Source organism: Dendrobates tinctorius, unplaced genomic scaffold, assembly GCF_039654945.1.
Source record: "Dendrobates tinctorius isolate UK_male_01 unplaced genomic scaffold, ASM3965494v1 ptg000182l, whole genome shotgun sequence".
NCBI classification, from domain to species: domain Eukaryota; kingdom Metazoa; phylum Chordata; class Amphibia; order Anura; family Dendrobatidae; genus Dendrobates; species Dendrobates tinctorius.
The window spans coordinates 2528344-2555661 of NW_027361849.1; the positions used below are offsets into that span (position 1 = coordinate 2528344).

The 27318-nt window shown below is 48.1% G+C and overlaps 1 protein-coding gene across 2 annotated transcripts in view; it reads right to left on the minus strand.

Annotated features, from left to right (window-relative positions):
* The window catches only part of LOC141054992 (TGF-beta receptor type-2-like), a 105329-nt gene that overhangs the window by 17610 nt on the left and 60401 nt on the right, over window positions 1-27318 (minus strand). For both annotated transcript variants that reach the window (XM_073551919.1, XM_073551920.1), the window contains one exon: window positions 12082-12220. In XM_073551919.1, coding sequence (XP_073408020.1) covers window positions 12082-12220 — 139 coding nt within the window. The remainder of the gene's footprint in view (window positions 1-12081; window positions 12221-27318) is intronic.

A 27318-nucleotide genomic window follows, 5' to 3' on the forward strand; every position in this document is an offset into this window, starting at 1 on the left:
AGCAGAGTCCACCACCAGTTGCTGCAGCTTAGTAACAGAGTCCCAAGGATGAGTTCAGCTTCTGCCACGAAGTCAAGCATGCTTGAGTCCAGCTCAGCGGCCAAGTCCCACATGGTGAGTGCCACTCTCCATAGTAGCCACTCCACCAGACCATGCAGACACGTCCCGCTGACACCATAACTGCGACCCCACCACGCCATGCCAGCCCTTCGTCCAGACACCATAGCTGAAACACGTCCCCCCTGGCTAAGCTGCGCAGGACTTCTCACCAGCTCCATCCTTCCTCCAGGCTCTCCCACCCAGAGTGAAAACAAACTCACAATATCACAGGCAGTGATTGCACACCCCTAGCACACCTTTATAGGGTGTCACACCTGATCCATAATTACGTGCACATTAAACTAAAACCTAAGGTGCGATACCACTAACCACCTCCGGGGACAGTCAAGTCACCTTGGCAACTTGCCAAAAGGAAAAAAAGTGCACACAGTGCTTTTAAAACTGTCAGATCACTTCAGATCATGACACAGACCAAAGGGAACAGGAAATCCCACCATAACATCTTTTACGGTCTCTGATAAACCCTTCCGAAAGAGAGCCGCCAATGCACTATCATTCCATGTAGTAAGGACCGCCCACTTTCGGAATTTTTGACAGTATAACTCTGCAGGATCCTGACCCTGGTTTAATGCCAACAGGGTTTTCTCAGCTTGATCAACGGCATTAGGTTCATCATACAACCCCAAGGCCTGAAAAAATGCATCTACATTAGTCAGAATAGGATTTTCAGGTGTCAGAGAAAAAGCCCACTCTTGGGGATCGCCGCCCAGCAAGGAGATGACAATTTTAACCTGCTGCACAGAGCTCCCCGATGAGTTAGGCTTCAAGGCAAGAAATCATTTACAATTATTCTTAAAATTCAGAAATTTAGACCGATCCCCAGAAAACACATCAGGAGTAGGGATCTTAGGTTCAGCAGCATGTGACTGAATGAGGTAGGTGGGAATTCCCTGTACTTCAGCAGCAAGTTGCTCCACACGATCAGACAGTTGCTTAATCTCCATTAGGGGAAAAAAAAAAAATCCTCCTACGGCCCCAGAAAAAAAGAAAAAATATATATATAAAAAACAAATTCTGACACTTTTTTTTCTTTCTCTAACAATTCTTTCCTGCTTTTGAGTACCCTAGAATCTGCGGTATGGCTGGTTGATTCTGTTATGAATGGAAAACCAAGGAGGGAAAAAAAGACAACAAGCTAAGTCTCAGAAAACCAGAGAAGTTGGTAACTATGCAGATTGCAGATCCCTGATCTTAACCGCACAACAAGAAGCAGTCGTGGAGCGTTCCTACGTTGGTCCTAGACGCCTCGTCACAACCGGAGAACTACATAAGCCTAAAGCAGGAAAAGAGGAAAACTAACTGCCCCAGAGCAGACCCCAAAGGAAAGACAGCTCCCCACATGTATTGACGGTGAAACAAGATGAAAATACAAACAAAGGCAGAAAAATAGGCTGAGCAAACGATGGGGCCCGGCTAACTAAAAAGGACAGAAAAGGAAAGACACTGTCTGCAATCTGCTAAAAAACAAACTACAAAAATGTTGTCCAACACTTCTGATAGCAAAATTAACTCTGAAGTCACTAGACTTCTAAACCTATATCAGCACTCTGAAATATTCTGAGACAGAGCAAAAAAGAGGCCAATCTAATAAGGGACAAAAAGCAGATTGGCAAATACTGATTAATAGGAGTGGAATTTCAGCATAGCCCCAGCAGGGGCAGGCTGATTACACAAAAAACTGAATTGACCAACAAGCGCAAGTGTGAACATTAGCAAAAAGCAAACTTAACTTGAGAAGACTGGAAGAGAGCTAAAATCCAGGACCTGAGAAGCAGACTGAATCACCAGCACATGGATAGGGCTTCGGCTGTCTTATATCCAGTCTGATACTCCAGAGATCCAATCGTTATCTTCCTCATCAGGTGGCAGATCATTACCACTTAAACCAACCGCACTACCTCCTGTCACCACCAGAGGGAGAATGGAAGGGGAACTCTCAACTGGTGGAGCAGAAAATGAGTTCATGACACAGTAGCCAGCAGGTGAGGGGGGGGCCTGGAGCAGCATGGTGGCAGGCAGGGCCACTGTATGTGACCAGCAGGAGCCAGCAGGTGAAGGGGGGGCCGAAGCAGCATCGTGGCAGGAAGGGCCATTGTATGTGACCCGCAGCCAGCAGGTGAGAGGGGGACCCGGAGCAGCATGGTGACAGGCAGGGCCACTGTATGTGACCAGCAGGAGAGGGGGAGCCTGGAGCAGCATGGTGGCAGGCAGGGCCACTGTATGTGACCAGCAGTAGCCAGCAGGTGAGGGGGGCCTCGTGCAGCATGGTGGCAGGCAGGGCCACTGTATGTGACCAGCAGCAGCCAGCAGGAGAGGGGCCTGGAGCAGCATGGTGGCAGGCAGGGCCACTGTATGTGACCAGCAGTAGCCAGCAGGTGAGGGGGGCCTCGTGCAGCATGGTGGCAGGCAGGGCCTCTGTATGTGACCAGCAGCAGCCAGCAGGAGAGGGGCCTGGAGCAGCATGGTGGCAGGCAGGGCCACTGTATGTGACCAGTAGTAGCCAGCAGGAGGGGGGGCCCGGAGCAGCATGGTGGCAGGCAGGGCCACTGTATGTGACCAGCAGCAGCCAGCAGGAGAGGGGCCTGGAGCAGCATGGTGGCAGGCAGGGCCACTGTATGTGACCAGTAGTAGCCAGCAGGAGGGGGGGCCCGGAGCAGCATGGTGGCAGGCAGGGCCACTGTATGTGACCAGCAGTAGCCAGCAGGAGAGGGGCCTGGAGCAGCATGGTGGCAGGCAGGGCCACTGTATGTGACCAGTAGTAGCCAGCAGGAGAGGGGCCTGGAGCAGCATGGTGGCAGGCAGGGCCACTGTATGTGACCAGTAGTAGCCAGCAGGAGAGGGGCCTGGAGCAGCATGGTGGCAGGCAGGGCCACTGTATGTGACCAGCAGTAGCCAGCAGGAGGGGGGGCCCGGAGCAGCATGGTGGCAGTGTGTTTGACTAGTATGGTGGCACTAGTCTGACTGGCAGTGCGGGGCACATAAGGTTTGTGACTGACACACACACACACCGTCTCTCTTCTTCAGTGAAGGACCTGACCTCCATTACTTTATGATGTCTCAATGTCTGTGCTGTACAGAGATCATACAGACGTGCTCAAGGCAACACACAGTAGGGCTACATTCACATGGAACGCTAGTGCTTCGCTAATGTCTCGTTTTGTACGGATCCACTATTGCAGTGAAATGCCGTGACGTTGGCTGTCCCAGCCAAGAGAATATGCATTCCACAATTCTGCATTCACACACTGTGCTTGTTACGGATCCATTCCTGGGCTCAAAAAATCTATATATATATATATTAGATACTGTAATTGTTAGCTATGCCTATATTAACCCCTTCATGACAGCCAATACGTATATTTACTGATCTGAGATATAAGGGAATATCATCCACATACAGGTGACAACTTGCTTTATCACAAATGATCAGTGTTGTCACCATCCATATTTGTTTAACCCCTTAGGGTACCGTTACGCTCAGCGATGCACCAGTGATCCCGACAACGATATGGATCGCTGGTGCATCGCTAAGTGGTCGCTAGTGAGCTGCCACACAGGCAGATCTCACCAGCGACATCGCAGGGGTCGGGGGTCGCTACTTACCTGTCAGACGCAGCGATCCTGACGTCCTCCCGCCCGCGTCCATGCGTCGCTCGTCGGTGCCACAGGAAACCCAGCAGGAAGCGCCCGACGAGAAACGGTCCAGGACGTTCTCGCACGATCAGCGATGAGCAGCGGGGGAGCGGTCGGAGGTAAGTATCAGACACAGCGATATTGCTAGCGATATTGCTACGTGTAACGGGGGCTTTAGTTGCTGCTGTCAAAAGTGACTACATCAAATAAATGGTTAATAGATTGTGGGGGCTTACACTTTAATCTAATTGACACACGGAGATGGGGATTGTGTGGTCCTGATGTCTGCCATAGCAGTTCATGGCCAAATAGTGACCTTAAGGCCCCTTTACATTTAGCGATTTACCAGTGATCCCGACCACGATACGACCCGGTCAGGATCGCTGGCGCATCGCTAAATGGTCGCTAGTGAGCTGCCACACAGGCGGATCTCACAGCGATGCAGCAGCGCTCGGCGGTCGTACTCACCTGTCAGACGTGGCGAGGGTGTCCGTCTTCCGCCTGTGTCCATGGCTCGCTCGTACCGACGAGCCAGCAGGAAAACGACGACGAGAAATGGAGCAGGCCGATCTCGCGTGATCAGCGATAGCCAGTGGCAGAGGCGGTCGGAGGTATCACACATAGCGATATCACTATGTGTAAAGGGCCCTTTAGAGTCTCCGGCTACAGCCGTTGGTTCTGAAGTCGGCGACATTTAGGTGGTAAACGAATGCTTTTCTCATTCCGGCTATACCACTTTGCATTAATTCCTGAAAATCACCTGAAGGGTTAATAAACTACCTGTCAGCAGTTTTCAATATGTCAGGGGGTGCTGTTTTTAAAATGGTATCATGTTTGGGGTTTCCCAATATATAGCACCCCCAAAGTCACTCCACACCTGGATAAGTCACTAAAAAAGGAATTTTGTAAATTTCCTTGAAAAAATGAAAAATGACTGCTGCATTATTAAACCTCCTAAAAGGCTAATAAAATAAAATAGCGTTTTAAAAATAGCACTGATGTAAGACAGACATGTGGGAGATGTTACTTATTCATGTTTTTCTGTGGTATGACAATCTGGATTAAAGGGATAATCATTCAAAGTTTAAAAATTGCAATTTTTTTTACATTTTTGTCAAGTTTCTGATATTTTTTATAAATAAACACAAAACATATCAATCTAAATTTACCATTATCATAAATTATAATGTGCCACGAAAAACAGACTCAAAATCACTGGGATTTGTTGAAGTGTTCCACAGTTATCACCACATAAAGGGACATTGGCCAGAATTTAAAAAATTGGCCCGGTCACGAAGGGGTTAAAGGGAATCTGTCACCTCATTTTTGGCCTATAAGCTGCGGCCACCGCCATCAGGGGCTTACCTGCAGCATTCTGTAATGCTGCCCCTGATGTAACCTGAAAGATAAGAAAAAGAGTTAGATTATACTCACCCCGGCGTCCGGTCCGGCGCCTCCCATCTTCATATACGACACCGTCCTGTTCCTTGCTTTGTGTCGCACTCCTGCGCAGGCGCACTGATCTGTCCTGTTGAGGGCAGAGCAGATTCCTGCAGTGCGCAGGCGCTGGGCCTCTCTGACCTTTCCCGGCGCCTGCGCACTGCAGTACTTTGCATGAAGCAATGAAGAGGATGTCATCGCTAGAAGATGGGAGGCGCCGGACCGGACGCCGGGGTGAGTATCATATACCTCCTTTTTCTTCTCTTCAGGTTACATCGGAGGCAGATATACGGCATTACAGATAAGCCCCTGATGACGGTGACAGATTCCCTTTAAATATTTCACTATAAAACACTGCAACAAAACTATTGTGTGCGAAATGAATAGAGAAAGTGTGAAATCGGGTAGAAAATATTTTCACCACCCCCGGGATAGCCCCCCCTTAGTGAGAATTTGGGTAAAAAATGATTACATTCGTTAGATCCGGTTTGATCAACCAAAACTAACGTTAGATCACCCCTACAAAATGAGATATTTACGATCTTTCCCGGGGGGGGGGGCTAACCCGTAGCTAGCCCTCCCTACTTTGAAATTTGCTGTTTTTGGATGGATTCTGATAGATAATCGTTAGATCCGGTTTTATCAGCAAAAATTAACGTTAGATCTCCTTTCGTTCCCGAGATATTGGGGGTGTCAGGTGGGGGGTTAGCTACGGGTTAGCCCACCTACTTTGAAATTTGCCGTTTTTTGGACGGATTCTGATAGTTATTGGTTAGATCCGTTTCAGCAGCGGTCCTGAGGTGTAGATGGAGAAGAGGAGGAGGGGTCCAATTGGGGGAGACCAACAGAGAGAGAGTGAAGTGAGGCGGTGGTGAGTGAGTGGGACAATCTGATAGTTCGGTCAGCGAGTCATTCTCGTCCCCCGTGATGCCTACAGGCCGCCTCTTCGCAATCATCGGTGCACACTGCCCCCCTTCCTCGCCGCGACACACCGCCAGTGACGTCCTGATGCTGCCCACAACTGGCCCCCGCCGAAGTCACCGCTGCTCAAACGGATCTAACGAATATCTATCAGAATCCATAAAAAAAGGCAAATCTCAGAGTACGGGGGCTTGTTTTTTGTGTAGCAGGTTGTATTTTTCCTTGGCACCACTTTGGAGGGCATATAATGTTTTGTATAACTTTTATTTATTTTTTAGGAGAGGGAACATTTAAAAAAAAATTAATTACGCTAATGTTTTTTGAGTTTTATTTTTAGTTAATTTCCCGTGCGGTAAAAATAGCAGAATAACTTTATTCTCCGGGTCAGGTCGGACACTCCGATACCAAATTTATGTAATTTTTTTTTACTACTTTTAAAAAGTAAAACGTTTTTTTTTTTTAAATATTGAGAGAGGATTTGGTCTCGCCGCATGCGCAGCCCCGTAGAGCTTTTATTTGTCTGACTACGGAGCTGTGGGATGCCTCATTTTTTGCGGAAGAGTTGTAGTTTTTATTCGGACCATTTTGGGGTATATCCGATTTTTTGATCGCGTTTTATGCCTTTTTTTGTGACTCAAACAGTGAAAAAAATAGAAATTATGACTTTTTTTTTTATGGTGTTTACCGTGTGGAATAAATATTAAAATATTTGATTTTTGGGGGTTGTGATCCCAGCTGACGGTAGGACAGCTGGGATCCCGCGATTGCCGACAGGGCTAGCTGGGGCTGTCTTTCCCCGCCTGACGTGAAAACTCTATGGTGGAGGAATAAGGCCCGGCTAGCCCCGTCGGCAAAAGTCAGTGGGCGGTCATCAAGGGGTTAAAAAAGCCTGTACATAGACTGAACAAAAACTCCTCATGTGGTCTCATTTTTAATCAATTTAATTATCAAAAAAAAAATCGTACTTATTAGTACAGTGAAAAACACAAGTAAAAGTCATACCTTCCAGAGATAGATACTTAACAGTGGAAACCGGAAAGTTTAGGACTGGAAATCCCTGTAATATAAATAGAACACCTACATTTTAACATCTAGACGGAGTTCCTGAGTTATCGGTGTGTGACTTATACAAAAAACAAAGAAAATTACTAATGTGACTCGATATAAATGTATTCAAATGTTTAATCCCATAGAATACCAATAATTTACAATAAATATTCAGGAAAGCTGTATCTGAAGAATAGAAGGACTGGAAACTCCCAGGAAAGTAACTCAGAGGAAAGAAGAAGAAGAACAGGACCGCCCCCCCCCCATTGGGCTGTTTATTGGTCCGAATAAAAACTACAACTCTTCCGCAAAAAATGAGGCATCCCACAGCTCTGTAGTCAGACAAATAAAAGCTCTACGGGGCTGCGCATGCGGCGAGACCAAATCCTCTCTCAATATTTAAAAAAAAAAACGTTTTACTTTTTAAAAGTAGTAAAAAAAAAAAAATTACATAAATTTGGTTTCGGAGTGTCCGACCTGACCCGGAGAATAAAGTTATTCTGCTATTTTTACCGCACGGGAAATTAACTAAAAATAAAACTCAAAAAACATTAGCGTAATTAATTTTTTTTTAAATGTTCCCTCTCCTAAAAAATAAATAAGAGTTATACAAAACATTATATGCCCTCCAAAGTGGTGCCAAGGAAAAATACAACCTGCTACGCAAAAAACAAGCCCCCGTACTCTGAGATTTGCCTTTTTTTATGGATTCTGATAGATATTCGTTAGATCCGTTTGAGCAGCGGTGACTTCGGCGGGGGCCAGTTGTGGGCAGCATCAGGACGTCACTGGCGGTGTGTCGCGGCGAGGAAGGGGGCAGTGTGCACCGATGATTGCGGAGAGGCGGCCTGTAGGCATCACGGGGGACGAGAATGACTCGCTGACCGAACTATCAGATTGTCCCACTCACTCACCACCGCCTCACTTCACTCTCTCTCTGTTGGTCTCCCCCAATTGGACCCCTCCTCCTCTTCTCCATCTACACCTCAGGACCGCTGCTGAAACGGATCTAACCAATAACTATCAGAATCCATCCAAAAAACGGCAAATTTCAAAGTAGGGAGGGCCCCCCCCGGAAAAGATCGCAAATATCTCATTTTGTAGGGGTGATCTAACGTTAGTTTTGGTTGATCAAACCGGATCTAACAAAGATCTAACGAATGTAATCATTTTCTACCCAAATTCTCACTAAGGGGGGGCTATCCCGGGGGTGGTGAAAATATTTTGGCTTTGGGGGGGGCCCATTTGAATGTTCGCACAGGGGTCCATAACTTTGTAGTTACACCCCTGGGTGCAGGTGCCATCAGCGAGTGAAGAGAGGCTCTAACATATAACCCTGGGGAACCCCAACATCCAGGGGAGCACCGAGAGATCGCAGGATCCCAGGGGCCGAGTGCGCAGGGCAGGAGCTGGTGCGCTAAGACGTCAGTCGCAGCAGAGATCCAGAGCACTCCCCATTACTGTCAATGTTTGCTCCAGACACCGGGACTTTCTTGCTGCTGAAAAGACTACAACTCCCAGCATGTCAAGGCGACAACTAGAAAGTCGAAGGCAGGAGAGCGCTGCTCAAGATGAAAACGGCAGCCCCTGGATTATAATGTACGATCCGCTGAGAAACATGAGAGCTGGAGATTATGGTAAAACTATCAGGAATCCCGAGAGCCTCCCCTACAGCCTCACCCTACAACCTCCCCTACAGCCTCACCCTACAAACTCCCCTACAGACTCACCTACAGCCTCTCCTACAGACTCCCCTACAGCCTCACCCTACAGACTCACCCTACAGACTCACCCTACAGACTCCCCTACAGCCTCACCCTACAGACTCCCCTACAGACTCCCCTACAGCCTCACCCTACAGCCTCTCCTACAGACTCCCCTACAGCCTCACCCTACAGACTCACCTACAGCCTCTCCTACAGACTCCCCTACAGCCTCACCCTACAGACTCACCTACAGCCTCTCCTACAGACTCCCCTACAGCCTCACCCTACAACCTCCCCTACAGCCTCCCCCTACAGACTCACCTACAGCCTCACCCTACAGACTCCCCTACAGACTCACCCTACAGACTCACCCTACAGACTCACCCTACAGCCTCTCCTACAGCCTCACCCTACAACCTCCCCTACAGCCTCCCCCTACAGACTCACCTACAGCCTCTCCTACAGCCTCCCCCTACAGCCTCACCCTACAGACTCCCCTACAGCCTCCCCCTACAGACTCACCCTACAACCTCTCCTACAGACTCACCTACAGCCTCACCCTACAGACTCCCCTACAGCCTCACCCTACAGCCTCTCCTACAGACTCACCTACAGCCTCTCCTACAGACTCACCTACAGCCTCACCCTACAGACTCCCCTACAGACTCACCCTACAACCTCCCCTACAGACTCACCCTACAACCTCCCCTACAGCCTCTCCTACAGCCTCCCCTACAGACTCCCCTACAGCCTCACCCTACAGACTCACCCTACAGCCTCACCTACAGCCTCTCCTACAGCCTCCCCCTACAGCCTCCCCTACAGACTCACCTACAGACTCCCCTACAGCCTCTCCTACAGACTAACCTACAGACTCACCCTACAGACTCCCCTACAGTCTCTCTTACAGACTCACCTACAGCCTCACCCTACAGCCTCCCCTACAGACTCACCTACAGCCTCCCCTACAGCCTCACCCTACAGACTCCCCTACAGCCTCCCCTACAGACTCACCTACAGCCTCTCCTACAGCCTCCCCTACAGCCTCCCCCTACAGACTCCCCTACAGTCTCTCTTACAGACTCAGCTACAGACTCACCTACAGTCTCCCCTACAGCCTCCCCTACAGACTCCCCTACAGACTCATCCTACAGCCTCCCCTACAGCCTCACCCTACAGCCTCCCCTACAGCCTCACCCTACACACTCACCTACAGTCTCACCCTACAGCCTCCCCTACAGACTCACCCTACAGCCTCCCCTACAGACTCACCTACAGCCTCTCCTACAGCCTCCCCTACAGTCTCTCTTACAGACTCACCTACAGCCTCCCCTACAGACTCACCTACAGACTCATCCTACAGCCTCCCCTACAGCCTCACCCTACAGCCTCCCCTACAGCCTCACCCTACACACTCACCTACAGTCTCACCCTACAGACTCACCTAGTCTCCCCTACAGCCTCACCCTACAGCCTCCCCTACAGCCTCTCCTACAGACTCCCCTACAGACTCACCTACAGCCTCCCCCTACAGACTCACCTACAGACTCACCTACAGCCTCCCCTACAGACTCACCTACAGCCTCTCCTACAGCCTCACCCTACAGCCTCCCCTACAGCCTCACCCTACAGTCTCCCCTACAGCCTCACCCTACAGCCTCCCCCACAGCCTCCCCTATAGACTCACCTACAGCCTCCCCCTACAGCCTCCGGCTACAGCCTCCCCCTACAGCCTCCCCTATAGACTCACCTACAGCCTCCCCCTACAGACTCACCTACAGCCTCCCCTACAGCCTCCCCTACAGCCTCCCCTACAGCCTCACCTACAGCCTCCCCCTACAGCCTCACCTAACAGCCTCCCCCTACAGCCTCACCCTACAGCCTCCCCTACAGACTCACCTAAGCCTCCCCCTACAGACTCACCTACAGCATCCCCCTACAGACTCACCTAGTCTCCCCTACAGCCTCACCCTACAGCCTCCCCTACAGCCTCCCCTACAGACTCACCTACAGCCTCTCCTACAGCCTCCCCTACAGTCTCACCCTACAGCCTCCCCTACAGACTCAACTACAGCTTCTCCTACAGACTCACCCTACAGACTCACCTACAGCCTCCCCTCTAGACTCACCTACAGCCTCCCCTACAGACTCACCTACAGCCTCCTACAGCCTCCCCCTACAGACTCACCTACAGCCTCCCCCTACAGACTCACCTACAGCCTCCCCTACAGACTCACCTACAGCCTCTCCTACAGTCTCCCCTACAGCCTCACCTACAGCCTCCCCCTGCAGCCTCACCCTACAGACTCACCTACAGCCTCTCCTACAGCCTCCCCTACAGTCTCCCCTACAGCCTCACCTACAGCCTCCCCCTACAGACTCACATACAGCCTCCCCCTACAGACTCACCTACAGCCTCCCCCTACAGACTCACATACAGCCTCCCCCTACAGACTCACCTACAGACTCCCCCTACAGACTCACCTACATCCTCACCTACAGCCTCTCCCACAGCCTCCCCTACAGACTCACCTACAGCCTCCCCTACAGCCTTCCCTACAGCCTCTCCTACATCCTCACCTACAGACTCACCTACAGCCTTCACCTACAGCCTCACCCTACAGCTTCCCCTACAGACTCACCTACAGCCTCCCCCTACAGACTCACCTACAGCCTCCCCCTACAGACTCACCTACAGCCTCCTACAGCCTCCCCCTACAGCCTCCCCCTACAGACTCCCCTACAGCCTCCCCTACAGCCTCACCTACAGCCTCCCCTACAGCCTCACCTACAGCCTCTCCTACATCCTCACCTACAGACTCACCTAGAGTCACCTACAGACTCACCTACAGCCTCCCCTACAGACTCCCCTACAGACTCACCTACAGCCTCTCCTACATCCACACCTACAGACTCACCTACAGCCTCCCCCTACAGACTCACCTACAGCCTCCCCCCTACAGACTCACCTACAGTCTCACCCTACAGCCTCCCCTACAGACTCCCCTACAGACTCACCTGCAGCCTCCCCTACAGCCTCCCCCTACAGACTCACCTACAGCCTCCCCTACAGCCTCCCCTACAGCCTCTCCTACATCCTCACCTACAGCCTCCCCCTACAGCCTCCCCCTACAGACTCCCCTACAGCCTCCCCTACAGCCTCCCCTACAGCCTCTCCTACATCCTCACCTACAGCCTCCCCCTACAGACTCACCTACAGCCTCACACCGGGACACCATCTCCCACAACACCAGAGCCAAGGAGTAAACATCCATCTGCTTGAACGACTCCATATCCTCCAGGTTCACCCGGGATTCGAGGACCTCAGGGGCCATATACCGGGCCGTCCCCACCTGTACAGGGCATAGAGGGTCTACGTGAGCTGCGGACCGATATAGAGGTAACAGATGAGCATTCTGTATATAATGAGACCTCACCTCCTTTATACCCTCAAAAACTTAGTCCTAAAGTCAAAGTCCCTAGGAGGAGAAGTGGTGGATGATGGAGATCACCGGACAGACGTCACCGATCTGCACATGGTTGAAGTGTTGGAATAATGCATATTGATCTGTGTGTATTGCAACAACTACTACTGTACTGTTTTATATATTGTTGTAATGTTTTTGGACTTTTATGCTAGATCCGTTATCTTCGCATTTAGTGTGTCGGCCATCTTGTTTCCTGGACTGTGCATTGACTTTTGCCCTCAACCAATATGGAGTCCTCAGCTTGTCGTTGGCCATCTTGTTTCCTGGCATGTGCAGTGACTTTGCCCTCAAATAACATGGAGTACTCAGCTATGATGTCCCTGCCCTGTTTCCTGCCAATTGTCCTTTTAATCAGCTCCAGCTGATTCACCTGTGCTCCTGAATCAGCTCTATTCCCAGTTTGTGACTTGGTCTGTGAAGCCTGGATCTCCTCTGCTTGGAACCATTTGTGGACACAGAACCCTTCTGCTTGCCAGCTACTTCTGACAGGAAAGTAATAGACTCTGAATATCGTTGGTTGTTTGCCTAACTCTGCAACTATCCTGCTACTGCACTACTTGTATGGAGTAATACAAGAAATGCTTAAGAAGCTTATGTCTCATGTGTCTTATTATACCCATGCGTTAGACTCTAGATAGACTGTATACCACATGACAATTGTGCATATTGTGAGATTGTTAACAAAGTTCAGTGACAAAAAAAACCAAAACAGGCAGGATGCCCCCTCATCTTCCCTTGTTGTTGTAATGCTCCCATGCTGCAAGCCACAGCAGATACCAGACTGATCACATTTCATGCTGTAAGCTGTTCAACCTGGATATGAATAAATCTACATTCTGTGTTGCTGACTCTGGATGTTACGCTGATTAATCCGCTGCTAACAGGTTATGGGCCCAGAGTCCTAGAGTCCCAGATCCCCAGAGCACAGAGAAAAGAAAAGAAAGGAAGACGGCAAAGATGGCCACCAGCAGCAGCAACTCCATGAAGTTTACAGTACCAAGTCTCACTAACCAGAATTATCAATCCTGGAAATTCAAAGTGAAAATGCTGCTGATAAGAGAAGGTTCGTGGAAATACACACAGGAGCCTGAACCTGACCCAGTATCACAGGAGTGGATAGAGATGGATCAGAAAGCACAAAGTACCATATCACTCAGTATAGATGATGATCAGATTGTGCATGTGTGTAAAAGTGAAACTGCAAGAGAAATGTGGGAGCAGCTGCAAGAGGTGCATGAGAGGATAAATATAAGCAATAAACTTTATCTCATGAGAAAATTGTACCAGTCTAAACTACAGAATGGCCAGGATATGCAGGTCTACATAACAAGCATTATAGAGATTGTAGAACGCCTGAGAGGCATTGGGGAAGATTTGAAGGACTTTCATGTAGCCGCATTACTGCTTAGTGGTCTTCCAGAAAACTATGACACGCTTGTAACCGCACTAGATGCGCGCCCAGATGATGAGCTTACATTGGAGTATGTCAGAGGGAAGCTCATAGATGAATATAAGCGGAAAGCTGAAGGTGTAAACAGCAGGACATGCGATGCAGAATCTGCTTTACAGACACAAAATCTAAATGATAACAGAAAGCATCTAAAAGAAACATGTGAATGTTTTGTTTGCAAGAAATCAGGACATTTGAAAGCCGACTGCAGAGTCTGGAAAGCTAGAATGAATCAGCTGAAAAAGCAAAGCAGTCTTCAAAGGATTAAAAGTGCTGTGTCTGCAGAAAATGATTCTGTGAATACTGAAACTGCATTTACTGTCAGTGTAAATACATCAAAGCATGCATGGTGTATAGACTCTGGAGCAACTCGTCACATGACTAATAACAGGGACTTCTTTTCTAAGCTTAACCAAAGTAAGTCAGAGAAAGTGATTATGGCTAATGGTCAGTACATGACTTCACAAGGTATAGGAGATGGTTATATTGATTGCCAAATCTCACCAACACAAAGCAAGAAGATCCCAGAAAAAGATGTGCTCTATGTGCCTAGTCTTGAGAGTAATTTACTATCTGTGAAGAAACTCACAAAACAAGGAAATGAAGTTACATTTAAGCATGATAGCTGCATCATCTCAAAAGAGGGCCACACACTAGCAGAAGGAAAAATCACAAATGAACTTTACCGGCTTAAATGCAAAGAGTGTGTGTACACTGCTCAGGAAGAAAGGCACAATAACTGCATTCATGTATGGCATAGGCGCCTAGCACACAGAGACCCAGAAGCAATAAGGAAGGTAGTTCAAAAGCAACTAGCTGAGGACATTACAATTGATCTATGTAATCAGATAATGAAATGTACTAGCTGCATCAAAGGGAAAATGTCTAGAGAAGCTTTTCCTAAGAGAAGTACAACAAGAACAGAACAGACACTAGATTTAATATACACAATGTCTGTGGTCCAATGAGCACTCAGACTCCTGGGAAGAAGAGATATTTTCTCACATTTATTGATGATCATTCAAGATATACAGTTGTGAGGCTCTGAGCCATGTTCCTGTTCTGTTTGACTTTGCCCTTACTTTTGCCCTTATCAAAGATGGAGTAAGTAGCTTCACAAGGGGCCATCTTGTTCCTGTTTGACTCTTCCTGCTTCCTGCCTGCTGTGTACAAAAGGGACTCAGCACATTATACCTGTGCTTGTGTATCTGGATTTTCACCTGCTGCCAAGCTTGGAGAACTCGCATTGTGCCTGCTTCTTCTATACCTCGGGATTCCCCGTTTGTTACTTACCTGCCGTCCTGCCTGACCGCCTCTCCTGTCCGGATCTGCTCTGCTTCATTCATCTCTGCGGCCTGCTCTCCGCTTGAAGCCTGGTCCAGGCTCAGGACTTTAGGACTGTGTGCTCCCGGACCTCAGACTCTCGCCAGTTGGTTCGTACAGACTCTACCTGTTGCCAGAACTTATATCTGCTTACCGTGTAATACTGAAGCCTGCTTCCTGCAATACCCTTGAACTATCTTTGCATAGTACTGTGACCTGTTGCTACAATACAATACTGAACCTTTGAACATATACTGTGTCTGTCTTCTCTGACCCATGCTACCGAGTTCTATAGAACCTATAGTACCAATTTGACAGGATACACAAGCCAATAATATGGAGCTCGCTGGGTCAGATTCTGTGGAAGTACACCTTAAAAAGATATGCACATTTATCTCAGGACTTCAAGGGGAGCTTCAGGCTACCAAAACAAAATTGTCGGCACTAGAGACTCAAGCTAACCATAATGCTACCATAGCCGATACGTCCATTCAGGCGTTAGCTACTCGTCTCTCAAAACTAGAGACTACAGTTTCAGCCCCAGCCGCAACCCCACCTTCGATTCCAGCTTTCCCTAAACTCCCACCATTCAGGTTCGGTGGCGAAAGAGAAAAGTTCCGAGGGTTCCTAAATCAGTGTCAGCTGTATTTTGCTGCGCATGCGGCTCAGTTTCCAACAGGACGAGAAAAGGTGTTAGCTATGATAATGCTGTTAACCAACAAGGCTCTTGCTTGGGCAAATCCCCTGATTGAAACTAATGATGTCTGTTTGAATTCTTTAAATGACTTTATTTCCGCAATGTGTCAGATGTTCGATGACCCCAACCGAAGTGCCACAGCAGAAACCGCATTGCTGGCCCTCCATCAGGGAAAGCGTCCTGTCGTAGAATACGCGATGGAATTTCGGAGGTGGGTGTTGGATACCACATGGTGCGACTCAGCAAAATACGCAGTGTTTAGGAGGGGGTTATCTGCCGCAATTAAAGACGAATTGGCTAGAGGCGAGTCACCCACTGCCCTGGGAGACTTCATAAACCATTGCATTCGTATTGATATTCGTCTTGCAGAACGCCGGCAAGAGAGATGGGCAGATGCTAACCGCAGTAATTTTTTAACCTTGCCGTCTCCCTCCAGGGAAGCTCAGAACAAGTCTTTCCTCCCGGTTGAGTCAGAACCTATGCAGGTCGATGCAGTCCGGAGAAGTCCTCCTGACCCACGCAAGGAGCACCGTTTTAAAGAAAATTTATGCTTCTATTGTGGAAAATCAGGTCACTATATTTCAAATTGTCCCGGTAAGAATCGCAAGACCACGGCTGCGGTAATAGAATGTGACTTTTCGGATGTATCTTCAGTAGTTTCCCACTCAAACCCTCCTAGGAAGGAAATAGTCGACTGGAATCACGACTTCTCCGACTGTACTTCAGAAATATTCTCACCGGTGAATGCAGCCATCTCATCAGTAAGTTCCACTACTTCGACCTTGGACGGCTCAAGGAAGGACTCGCACTGTTATATCCCCATCAAGATATGGACCCAGTCCCAGTGGATTACTAGTTTCGCTATGGTTGACTCAGGGGCCAGCGGCAATTTTATGGACATTACATTCGCTAAAAAACACAGTATATGTTCACAAAGGTATCCGGGCCCGTAGACCTTGAAACAACGTCATTGAAAGTCCGTATGGGGGCGGATCACTCAGAAAGACTGTCCTTCTTGTTAATTTCTTCCCCTCATTTTCCCATAATCCTAGGATTACCATGGCTACGACTGCAAAACCCTACTATCAATTGGGAGACGAAAGAAATACAGTTTCCAAGAAGACAGATATCATCTAAAGAACCAGCTTTAGTTGGGTCAGCATGCTCAGTTGACCTAAATCTACCAATAGAGTATCAGGATTTCATCGATGTATGTGACAAAAAAATGCAGACAAATTACCTCCACATCGGCCGTACGATTGCCCAGTGGAACTGCTACCTGGTGCCGCGATTCCGTTCGGTAACATTTACCCTTTGGCTGGGCCAGAACTAAAAGCCCTCAAGGAGTATATCGATGAGAACCTAGCCAAGGGATTTATACGACCATCTTCCTCTCCAGCGGGTGCCCCAATCTTCTTCGTAAAAAAAAAAGGATGGTTCACTCCGCCCATGTATTGATTACCGAGAACTCAACAAAATTACGATCAGGAACTCCTATCCACTTCCATTAATTCCTGAACTACTTGAAAGGGTGCGACACTCTAAAATCTTCACGAAATTAGATCTCCGTGGAGCATATAATCTAGTACGGATCCGCCCCGGTGACGAGTGGAAAACAGCCTTCCGGTCACGCTATGGGCATTTTGAGTACCTCGTCATGTCTTTTGGTCTCCGTAATGCGCCGGCTACATTTCAACACTTGGTGAATGACATTTTCAGAGACATACTCGATATTTTTGTTGTTGTTTATTTGGATGACATTTTGATCTTTTCCAGCAACATCGAGGAGCATCAGCAGCACGTGAGAGTAGTCTTGGATCGTCTACGGCAGAATCACTTGTATATCAAGTTGGAGAAATGCGAATTTCACAAGACGGAAATCCAATTCTTGGGGTATGTTATCTCTCCTCAGGGTCTCAGCATGGATGCCAGTAAAACTCAAGCCATTCAGGATTGGCCAATTCCCAAGTCTGTGAAAGAAGTACAACGATTTATTGGATTCGCCAATTTTTACAGACGATTCATTAAAAATTTTTCGGAGATCGTCATACCCATCACCCAATTGACCCGGAAGAAGATACCATTTGTCTGGTCACCGCAAGCACAGACAGCATTTTCCAAGTTAAAAGCTAAATTCACATCAGCACCGATCCTCGTACACCCGGATCCGGATCGAGCTTTCATAATGGAAGTAGACGCTTCCGACTGTGCGATAGGGGCCATACTCTCGCAAAGAACAGGTGAGAAAGATCTTTTACACCCTTGTGCCTTTCTTTCCCAGAAATTGTCGCCCGCAGCGAGAAATTACGATGTCGGGAATAAAGAGCTATTGGCCATTATAACCGCATTCCAGGAATGGAGGCATCTACTACAGGGAGCATCTCACCAGATTGTTGTATTTACGGATCATCGGCACCTCGAATTCATGAGATCGGCAAGGTGTCTAAAACCTAGACAGGCCCGATGGACTTTATTTCTTAATCAGTTTGACTTCATTGTTTCCTACAGGCCAGGCTTTCGTAATGGGAAGGCCGATGCACTATCTAGGATTCACTCAGGAAACGTAACTCCAGCATTACCTCCGAGGACTATACTCTCAGAAAGAAACTTCATAGGAGTGCTACACAATCAAGATCTATTAACAGGTATTAAGGAAGCCTACGCTGGAGACCCACTACTGATCCGACCCCCCAATCAGGTAAACCTAACCTTGAAAAACAGACTTTGGTTTCAGGGGCAACGCCTGTATATTCCAGAAACGGTCAGACTAAGTGTACTAAAATTAATGCATGACTCAAAGATCGCCGGTCATAGAGGAGTCCAGAAGACTCAGGAATTCTTGCCTCGCTTCTTTTGGTGGCCGACCTACCGGAGAGATGTTCAGCATTACGTCTCGTCATGTGAGGTATGTGCAAGATCAAAGGTTCCCCGCTCCTCACCTACGGGACTGTTACAACCCCTCCCTATTCCATCTCGCCCTTGGGGGTCTGTTTCAATGGATTTCATTGTAGAATTGCCTACTTCTAAGGGGAAAAACACTATCCTAGTAGTGGTCGACCGTTTGACCAAGGCTGCCCATTTCATTCCCTGTATCGGTCTTCCGAAAGCCAAACAGACAGCGGACCTCATCGTACAAAATGTTTTTCGGCTACATGGAGTTCCTGACGAAGTGATATCAGATCGAGGGGTCCAATTTACCTCAAAATTTTGGCGAAGCTTCTGTGCCGCCCTGGACATCAAGGTAATTTCCCACACAGCAATGGCATAAAGTGAGACTAGGGACTTTTTTTTTTTTTAAGTGGCGGAGGAATACAGTGCGGAAGGATACCTACCTTCCGTCATTGGATTCCTGCAGCCCGTAGAGAACGGCAGCAACAGCTGATGCTGCAGTTCTCTACCCAAGATCGTCGTGGGACACACTCGTGGACTGCTTCGGATCGTGGGTGAGTATTTTTGTGGTTTGTTATGTTAATATTTATTCCGGAAAAGACAATGGCTTCGGGGAACAATGTGACAAGTATTGGTAAGTATGTTACTCTGTTATATGTACTGTATGTCTATGTATGTATTGTATGAATGTATTGTATGTATGTAGTATATATGTGGTATGTATGTAGCATGTAGTATGTATGTAGTATGTATGTAGCATGCATGTAGCATGCAGTATGTATGTAGCATGCATGTAGTATATATGTAGTATGTATGTAGCATGCATGTAGTATATATGTAGCATGTATGTAGTATATATGTAGTATGTATGTAGTATGTATGTAGCATGTAGTATGTATGTAGCATGCATGTAGTATGAATGTAGTATTTATGTAGTATGAATGTAGCATGTATGTAGTATGCATGTTGTATGTATGTAGCATGTAATTTTTTTTTTTTTTTTTTTACATTTAACACATTAGCCGGATGATGGGACTACTACTGTCCCATCATTGGCTAATGTGTCAATCACTGTCATGGTAGCAGGCATCGCCCGATGGGACTTGTAGTCCCATCGGACGATGCCTGCACAGACCCCCGGAGCCTGCACAGACCACCGGCAGGCAGGTACAGCCCCCCGGCAGGCAGGCACAGCCCCCCGGCAGGCCGGCACAGCCCCCCGGCAGGCCGGCACAGCCCCCCGGAGCCTGCACAGACCACCGGCAGGCCGGCACAGACCACCGGAGCCTGCACAGACCCCCTGGCAGGCCGGCACAGCCCCCCGAAAGGCCCGTACAGACCCCAGAGAGGCTGTACAAGGGCAGGAAAGGGTTTTTCTTATTCCGATACCGGAAGTCCCATAGACTTGAATGGGACTTCCGGTATCGGAATCGGCGATACCGATACTTTTTTTAAAGATCGGTCGATACCATCCGATACGATACTTTGAAGTATCGGACGGTATCGCTCAACTCTAACTGTGACCTGTTGCTACAATACAATACTGAACCTTTGAACATATACTGTGTCTGTCTTCTCTGACCCATGCTACCGAGTTCCATAGAACCTATAGTACCAATTTGACAACAGTTGTCCATCTGCTTCACAGCAAGAAAGAAGTTCCAGAGAAACTTGAAGTATATCTAGCTGAGGTATATAATAAATTTGGGAGAATGCCAAAGATTCTACGTGCAGATAATGCGACTGAATACACAAGTAATGAGACACAGAGCATTTTAAAGAAAAATGGAATCCTATTTCAGACCACTGTACCGTACAATCCTGAGCAAAATGGTGTCGCGGAAAGAAGGAACCGAACACTCTGTGAAAGTGGAAGAAGTATGTTGTTTGATGCAAATCTGCCCCCAGCATATTGGGGTGAAGCAATCATGACAGCTTGCTATCTTCAGAACAGACTACCAGGTAAAGCTACAGAGAAAACTCCGTTTGAGCAATGGAACAGCAGAAAGCCAAAACTCCATCATATAAGAATATTCGGAAGTAAAGCGCTTGTACATGTTCCCAAAGAAAGGCGAACTAAGTAGGAATCTCACGCTAAGGAAGGGATCCTGGTAGGCTACAGTGAAACCCAGAAAGGTTATAGGATTCTACACCCAGAAACAAACAAGGTCACAATAAGTAGAGATGTAGTGATTGATAAGAACTTTGTGTCCCCCAAGTTTTGTGACATCACGCCAGTAGTCCAGCTGAAGTCACAATTACAAGACAATAACAAGGAGGATGTAGAGGTCTGGCTGGATTCTTCAACCACTGAAGGAACAACAGAAAAATCAGGTGAATCTGAAATCAGGAGATCTTCAAGATCAAACAGAGGCGTACCAGCTAAACGTCTATCCTACATAGTCAAGACACTACCTGAATCAGAGCCGCAGTCATGGGATGAAATGCAAGAACTACCTGTCCATGAAAGAACAAAGTGGATCAATGCTGCTAATGAGGAAATCAACTCACTTCATCAACTTCAAACTTGGAAACTCACCAAGCTGCCACAGGGCAAAAAGGCAATCAAGTGTAAGTGGGTCTTCAAAACCAAATATGACTCTGAAGGTAAAGTCCACAGATTTAAAGCAAGGTTGGTGGCAAAAGGATATTCTCAGAAGTATGGCGAAGATTACGATGCTACGTTTGCTCCAGTCGCTAAACAGACCACGTTCAGAGCTTTGTTAGCTGTAGCTGCTGTACAAAAGATGAATGTCAGACATTTGGATATAAAAACTGCCTTTTTAAATGGTGACATTGAGGAGGACTTATACATCACTCAACATGAAGGTTATGTAATAGGGGGTGAAGAGAATCTTGTTTGCAAACTACAAAAATCCCTTTATGGTCTTAAGCAATCAGCAAGAGCATGGAATACCAAGATGAATAAGGTCTTGTTGGAAGAAGGTTTTAAAAGAGGTCAAGCGGATCCATGCTTATACACAAAATATACAGATGGAAAGTGGATGTATATTCTCTTATATGTGGACGATGTGATTGTAGTTCATCAGGAAGATGCAGAACTTGGAAAAATGGCTGAAATTCTGAACCAGCATTTTGAAACGAAAAACCTTGGAAATGTGACATATTATCTAGGTATCCAAATCCAGAGAGAGGAAGATGGAAGTTTTCTTCTAAACCAAAGTGCAAAAATTAATTCGATTCTGAATCAGTTTGGAATGTTAGAAGCCAAAGGTATATCAACCCCAATGGAACCATCCTACCTGAAGCTGGAAGGAGAAGATGACCTGTTGCCATACAATGAGTGGGGGCACTTCTATACATATCAACTATGACTCCACCGGATATCACAACAACAGTTCGAATCCTTTGCAGACATGAGGAAAAACCACGCCAAAGAGACTGGAATGCTGTTAAGAGACTTCTCCGATATTTAAAAGAAACGCAAGATGTAAATTTAAAGCTGTCTGCAACGGGAGATCTAGAACTCACCGGCTATGTAGATGCAGATTGGGCTGGTGATTCGCATGATCGTAAATCCACAAGCGGATACTTGTTTAAAGTTGGAGAAAGTTTACTCTCCTGGTCTAGTAGGAAACAAGTGTCTGTTGCCTTGTCATCTACAGAAGCGGAGTATGTGTCCGCAGCCTATGCAAGCCAGGAGGTCATTTGGATAAGACAATTGATGGATGATCTTGGCACACCGTCAACTCAGCCGACGGTGATTTATGAGGACAACCAAGGATGCATTAAACTTGCATGCAATGAAAAGATCAGTGCTAGAACCAAGCACATTGACGTCAGACATCATCATTTACATGATTTGATAGATCGTGGTATAATTCAGTTCGTCTATTGTGAAACTGATAAGATGGCAGCTGACATTATGACAAAGCCATTGCCATGAGCCAGGTTCCAAGAATTGAGAACCACACTGGGACTAAGAGGATAAGTAGTTGTTGAGTGGGGGTGTTGGAATAATGCATCTGTATGTATTGCAACAACTACTACTGTACTGTTTTATATATTGTGAGATTGTTAACAAAGTTCAGTGACAAAAAAAATAAAAACAGACAGGATGCCCGCTCCTTCTCTTCCCTTCTTGTTGTTGTAATGCTCCCATGCTGCAAGCCACAGCTGATACCAGACTGATCACATTTCATGCTGTAAGCTGTTCAACCTGGATATGAATAAATCTACATTCTGTGTTGCTGACTCTGGATGTTACGCTGATTAATCCGCTGCTAACAGGAAGCATGAACATCATCACAACCTCTGGATTCTCCAGTCTGGCGTGTGAGCCTCGTGCAGAAATCCCGGCACCTCCGGCCTCAGCTGCTCTCACTGAGGTCATTAATGGTTGTCCCACAAATGAGGGCTTGTCCATGTCGTCTCCAGACCAATCCACAACCATCACTGCATCCAAGACAAAAGCCGAACTCATCACTGGAGAAGACAGACCTCCATTGCAGCCTCTATTGCCATCTTGATCAGCCCCATAATTTCCCTTGAGAGCGGTGGTCTTAGATCATTGAAGAGGCCTTCACAAGGTCCTAATGCAGGGCTTAAGGTGGGTGGGCACATAATGTGCGGAAGCTGGACCCCTCTAGTCTTCATTCCCAGTCACTAACAGCTTGGGGTTAAATTGATTTATTGGTGGTCCCAGTGGTGCAGCCATTTCTACAAAGCGTCCCAGGAACCGATTTCCACACAACAACCCCAGGCTGCGTGATCCTCATACTACTGTGAGCGCCTGTGTGGTGTAAACCTGCTCCCATGGCTGCAGCGTCTCCGGACTTGTGTCTATCAGGAACATCATTGGTTGGTGATTACACAGGAGCTGCCGGCAGTGTCTCCAGACTTGTCTCCATCGAGCACATTGGGGACGTCATTGGTCAGTGATTACATAGGAGCTGACAGCAGCATCTCCAGACTTGCCTCCATCGAGCACATCGGGGACGTCATTGGTTGGTGATTACACAGGAGCTGCGGGCAGCGTCTCCAGACTTCTCTCTATCGAGCACATCGGGGACGTCATTGGTCGGTGATTACACAGGAGCTGACGGCAGCGTCTCCGGACTTCTCTCTATCAAGCACATCGGGGACGTCATTGGTCAGTGATTACACAAGAGCTGACGGCAGCATCTCCAGACTTGTCTCCATCGAGCACATCGGGGACGTCATTGGTTGGTGATTACACAGGAGCTGCGGGCAGCGTCTCCAGACTTCTCTCTATCGAGCACATGGTGGACGTTATTGGTCGGTGATTACACAAGAGCTGACGGCAGCATCTCCAGACTTCTCTCTATCGAGCACATCGTGGACGTCATTGGTCGGTGATTACACAGGAGCTGACGGCAGCGTCTCCGGACTTCTCTCTATCAAGCACATCGGGGACGTCATTGGTCAGTGATTACACAGGAGCTGACGGCAGCATCTTCAGACTTCTCTCTATCGAGCACATAGTGGACATTATTGGTCGGTGATTACACAGGAGCTGCTGGCAGCATCTCCAGACTTCTCTCTATCGAGCACATCGGGGAGGTCAATGGTCGGTGATCACTCAGGAGCTGACGGCAGCATCTCCAGACTTGTCTCCATCGACCACATCGGGGATGTCATTGGTTGGTGATTACACAGGAGCTGCGGGCAGCGTCTCCAGACTTCTCTCTATCGAGCACATTGTGAGGAACTGAAATACTTTCCCAGCACAGATGACTAGTTACCTCAATTTATGTTGTATTTACATGCAATGACCTTATCTGGTGGGGGAATATGTGTCTTTCTCTCGGCAGGGGGCCACTTGGGTTCACACCACTCCAGACTGGCCGGAGACTTCACTGGCTGTGAATTCAATGTACATTGCTTAGGGGGTTGGGAGTAGAGTTGAGAGACTTGATGGGGGAGTGCAGTTGTGTCTGGGGATCTGAAGCGAAAGGAGCAGAGTTAAGGCCACTCCTGGAACCCATGAATGGACTATCGAACTTGGAACTAAGTTTTCTCGGGCTTCGGTCGTGAGATCTATATTCCCCTAGGAATGATCCCATGGACTATTTTTACTGACTTGTTGCTGATCCCGTGGACTGGGGGCATTACATTGGGGTCATCTACCTGGACTTACTGAAATGCTTGTATGGATACAAATAAAACTTGCTGCATCGTTAACCTGCCTAGGTGATTACTAACACCAACAACTCTAGATCTTCACAAGTGGTGGCAGCGGTGGGATCACCTATCTCTGAACAGCGTAACAGAGAAAGTTACTGATGGTGACTTGGCAGAAGAGATGGCAGACTCCATCTACAAGAGACTCGAGTAGGAGCAGCTGAGAGCCCTGTGCTCTGGGAGAGAGCTGGAGTGGTCGATGTCGGACAACCGGATGGCCCTAATACAATGCTTGGACGAGTGGGATCGAGAACACCCACAGGAGGAGATCAGTCCAGATGTAGAAGAGGACAGCCCAGTGGACGGACAACAGCCGCGGGCAATCATTCCGATGGCAGAGGATCAATTGACCGAGTTGGGGCGGGTGCTGGCGCACTAGTAGAGCGGGCCACAGAAAGAGAACGGGCGGCTGTGATAAGCAAATATCTGGGTGTCCATGTAGCTGTAACCCCACCACCCTCTGCGCAGATGACAGTGGATAACGGGAGAGAGGGACCCGCATCTTTGAGGTACCGGGACATACCACAGTTTAATGAAGACACCACGGGTATTGATGACCATCTTCGATTATTTGAGAACCTCTGCCTGCTTCATGAGGTGTCCATTGAGGACTGGCCGAGATTTTTGAGAGTTGGCCTGACCGGGAAAGCGAGAGAAGCTTTTAATAACTTGTCTTCTGGGGATCAGAGGTGTTACGCTACCATTCGCAGCGCATTACTGGAGAGGTATGCCGTCACACCTGAAACCTACCTGAGGAAGTTTCAGGAGACTGAAAAGCCCAATGCACATACGCAACGGGAGTTTGCCAACACATTACGTACAGCATGTGCTCGGTGGATCGAAGGACTGGGAGCTTTGGAAGCTGAACATGTCTTGGATATATTCATGCGGGAGCAATTTATGTCCAAGCTCCCACGTGACATAAAGGAATGGGTGGCGGATAGAAAACCACGGAGTCTGGAGGAGGCTGCAAGATTGGCTGATGATTGGTCTGCCAATCGTCCAGGGCGGTGTGGGAGAACAGCTCCGGCAAATCGGGAACAGGTGCTTCCCGAGAGGCCAGCGAGACCCATGGTCCAGCGAGGGGAGGAACTGCAAGGATTTTGTACTCTACAAAGAGGGGGAGGTCTCCAAAAACCCCAAGTACGGCCAGCATCAGGGCAAAGGGGATTAAGCTGCCATAACTGTGGACGCATGGGACACTTCGCCAGGGAATGCCGGGCCCATTCGGGTCCACGTCATCCGCATTTCCAACCTGTGAACAGTGCACTGCAATGGGGCTGGAATGCTGGGGGCGAGAAAAGAGGGGGAGGTCCCCCAAAACCCCAAGTACGGCCCACATCAGGACGAGGTTGATTAAGCTGCTATAACTGCGGACGCAGGGGACACTTCGCCAGGGAATGCCGGGCACATTCGAGTCCATATAGCTGGAGGAGAATCTCTGAACATTCGAACAGCCCGACTACATTTAGACTGGGGACACAGCAAGGGAATGGTGGATGTGGGGGTAGTGCGACACCTACCTGTGGATGTGTTGCTGGGAAACAACTTAGGAGCAGGGTTGGTGTGCCACTGGACCAGTGTCACAACCCGAAGCCAAGGACTCATTCCCGCTGCATCACAAGACCTCGACATGCCAAATAACCTCCCGCCAGTGTGGGAGAGACCACAGCAATGCTGATGGACTATCGAGACAGACTGAGGAAGCCACGAACTCTGGTAATTGTCGTCAGAAGGATAGTCAATTTCATGAATTGGAGTCCAATACTTGCCGTGCTGGAAAAGTGGGGGAGGAATGTGAGGAACTGAAATACTTTCCCAGCACAGATGACTAGTTACCCCAATTTATGTTGTATTTACATGCAATGACCTTATCTGTGGGGGAATATGTGCCTTTCTTTCTCTCGGCAGGGGGCCACTTGGGTTCACACCACTCCAGACTGGCCGGAGACTTCACTGGCTGTGAATTCAATGTACATTGGTTAGGGGGTTGGGAGGAGAGATGAGAGACATGATGGGGAGGGCAGTTGTGTCTGGGGATCTGAAGCGAAAGGAGCAGAGTTAAGGCCGCTCCTGGAACCCATGAATGGACTATCGAACTTGGAACTAAGTTTTCTCGGGTTTCAGTCGTGAGATCTATATTCCCCTAGGAATTATCCCATGGACTATTTTTACTGACTTGTTGCTGATCCCGTGGACTGGGGGCATTACATTGGGGTCATCTACCTGGACTTACTGAAATGCTTGTATGGATGCAAATAAAACTTGTTGCATCGTTAACCTGCCTAGGTGATTACTAACACTCACAACTCTAGATCTTCACACACATCGTGGACGTCATTGGTCGGTGATTACACAGGAGCTGCCAGCAGTGGATCCTGATGATTTGTACATTCAGCGGCAGAACTTTCCTCAGACGACCAGTAATGACCTCAGTGA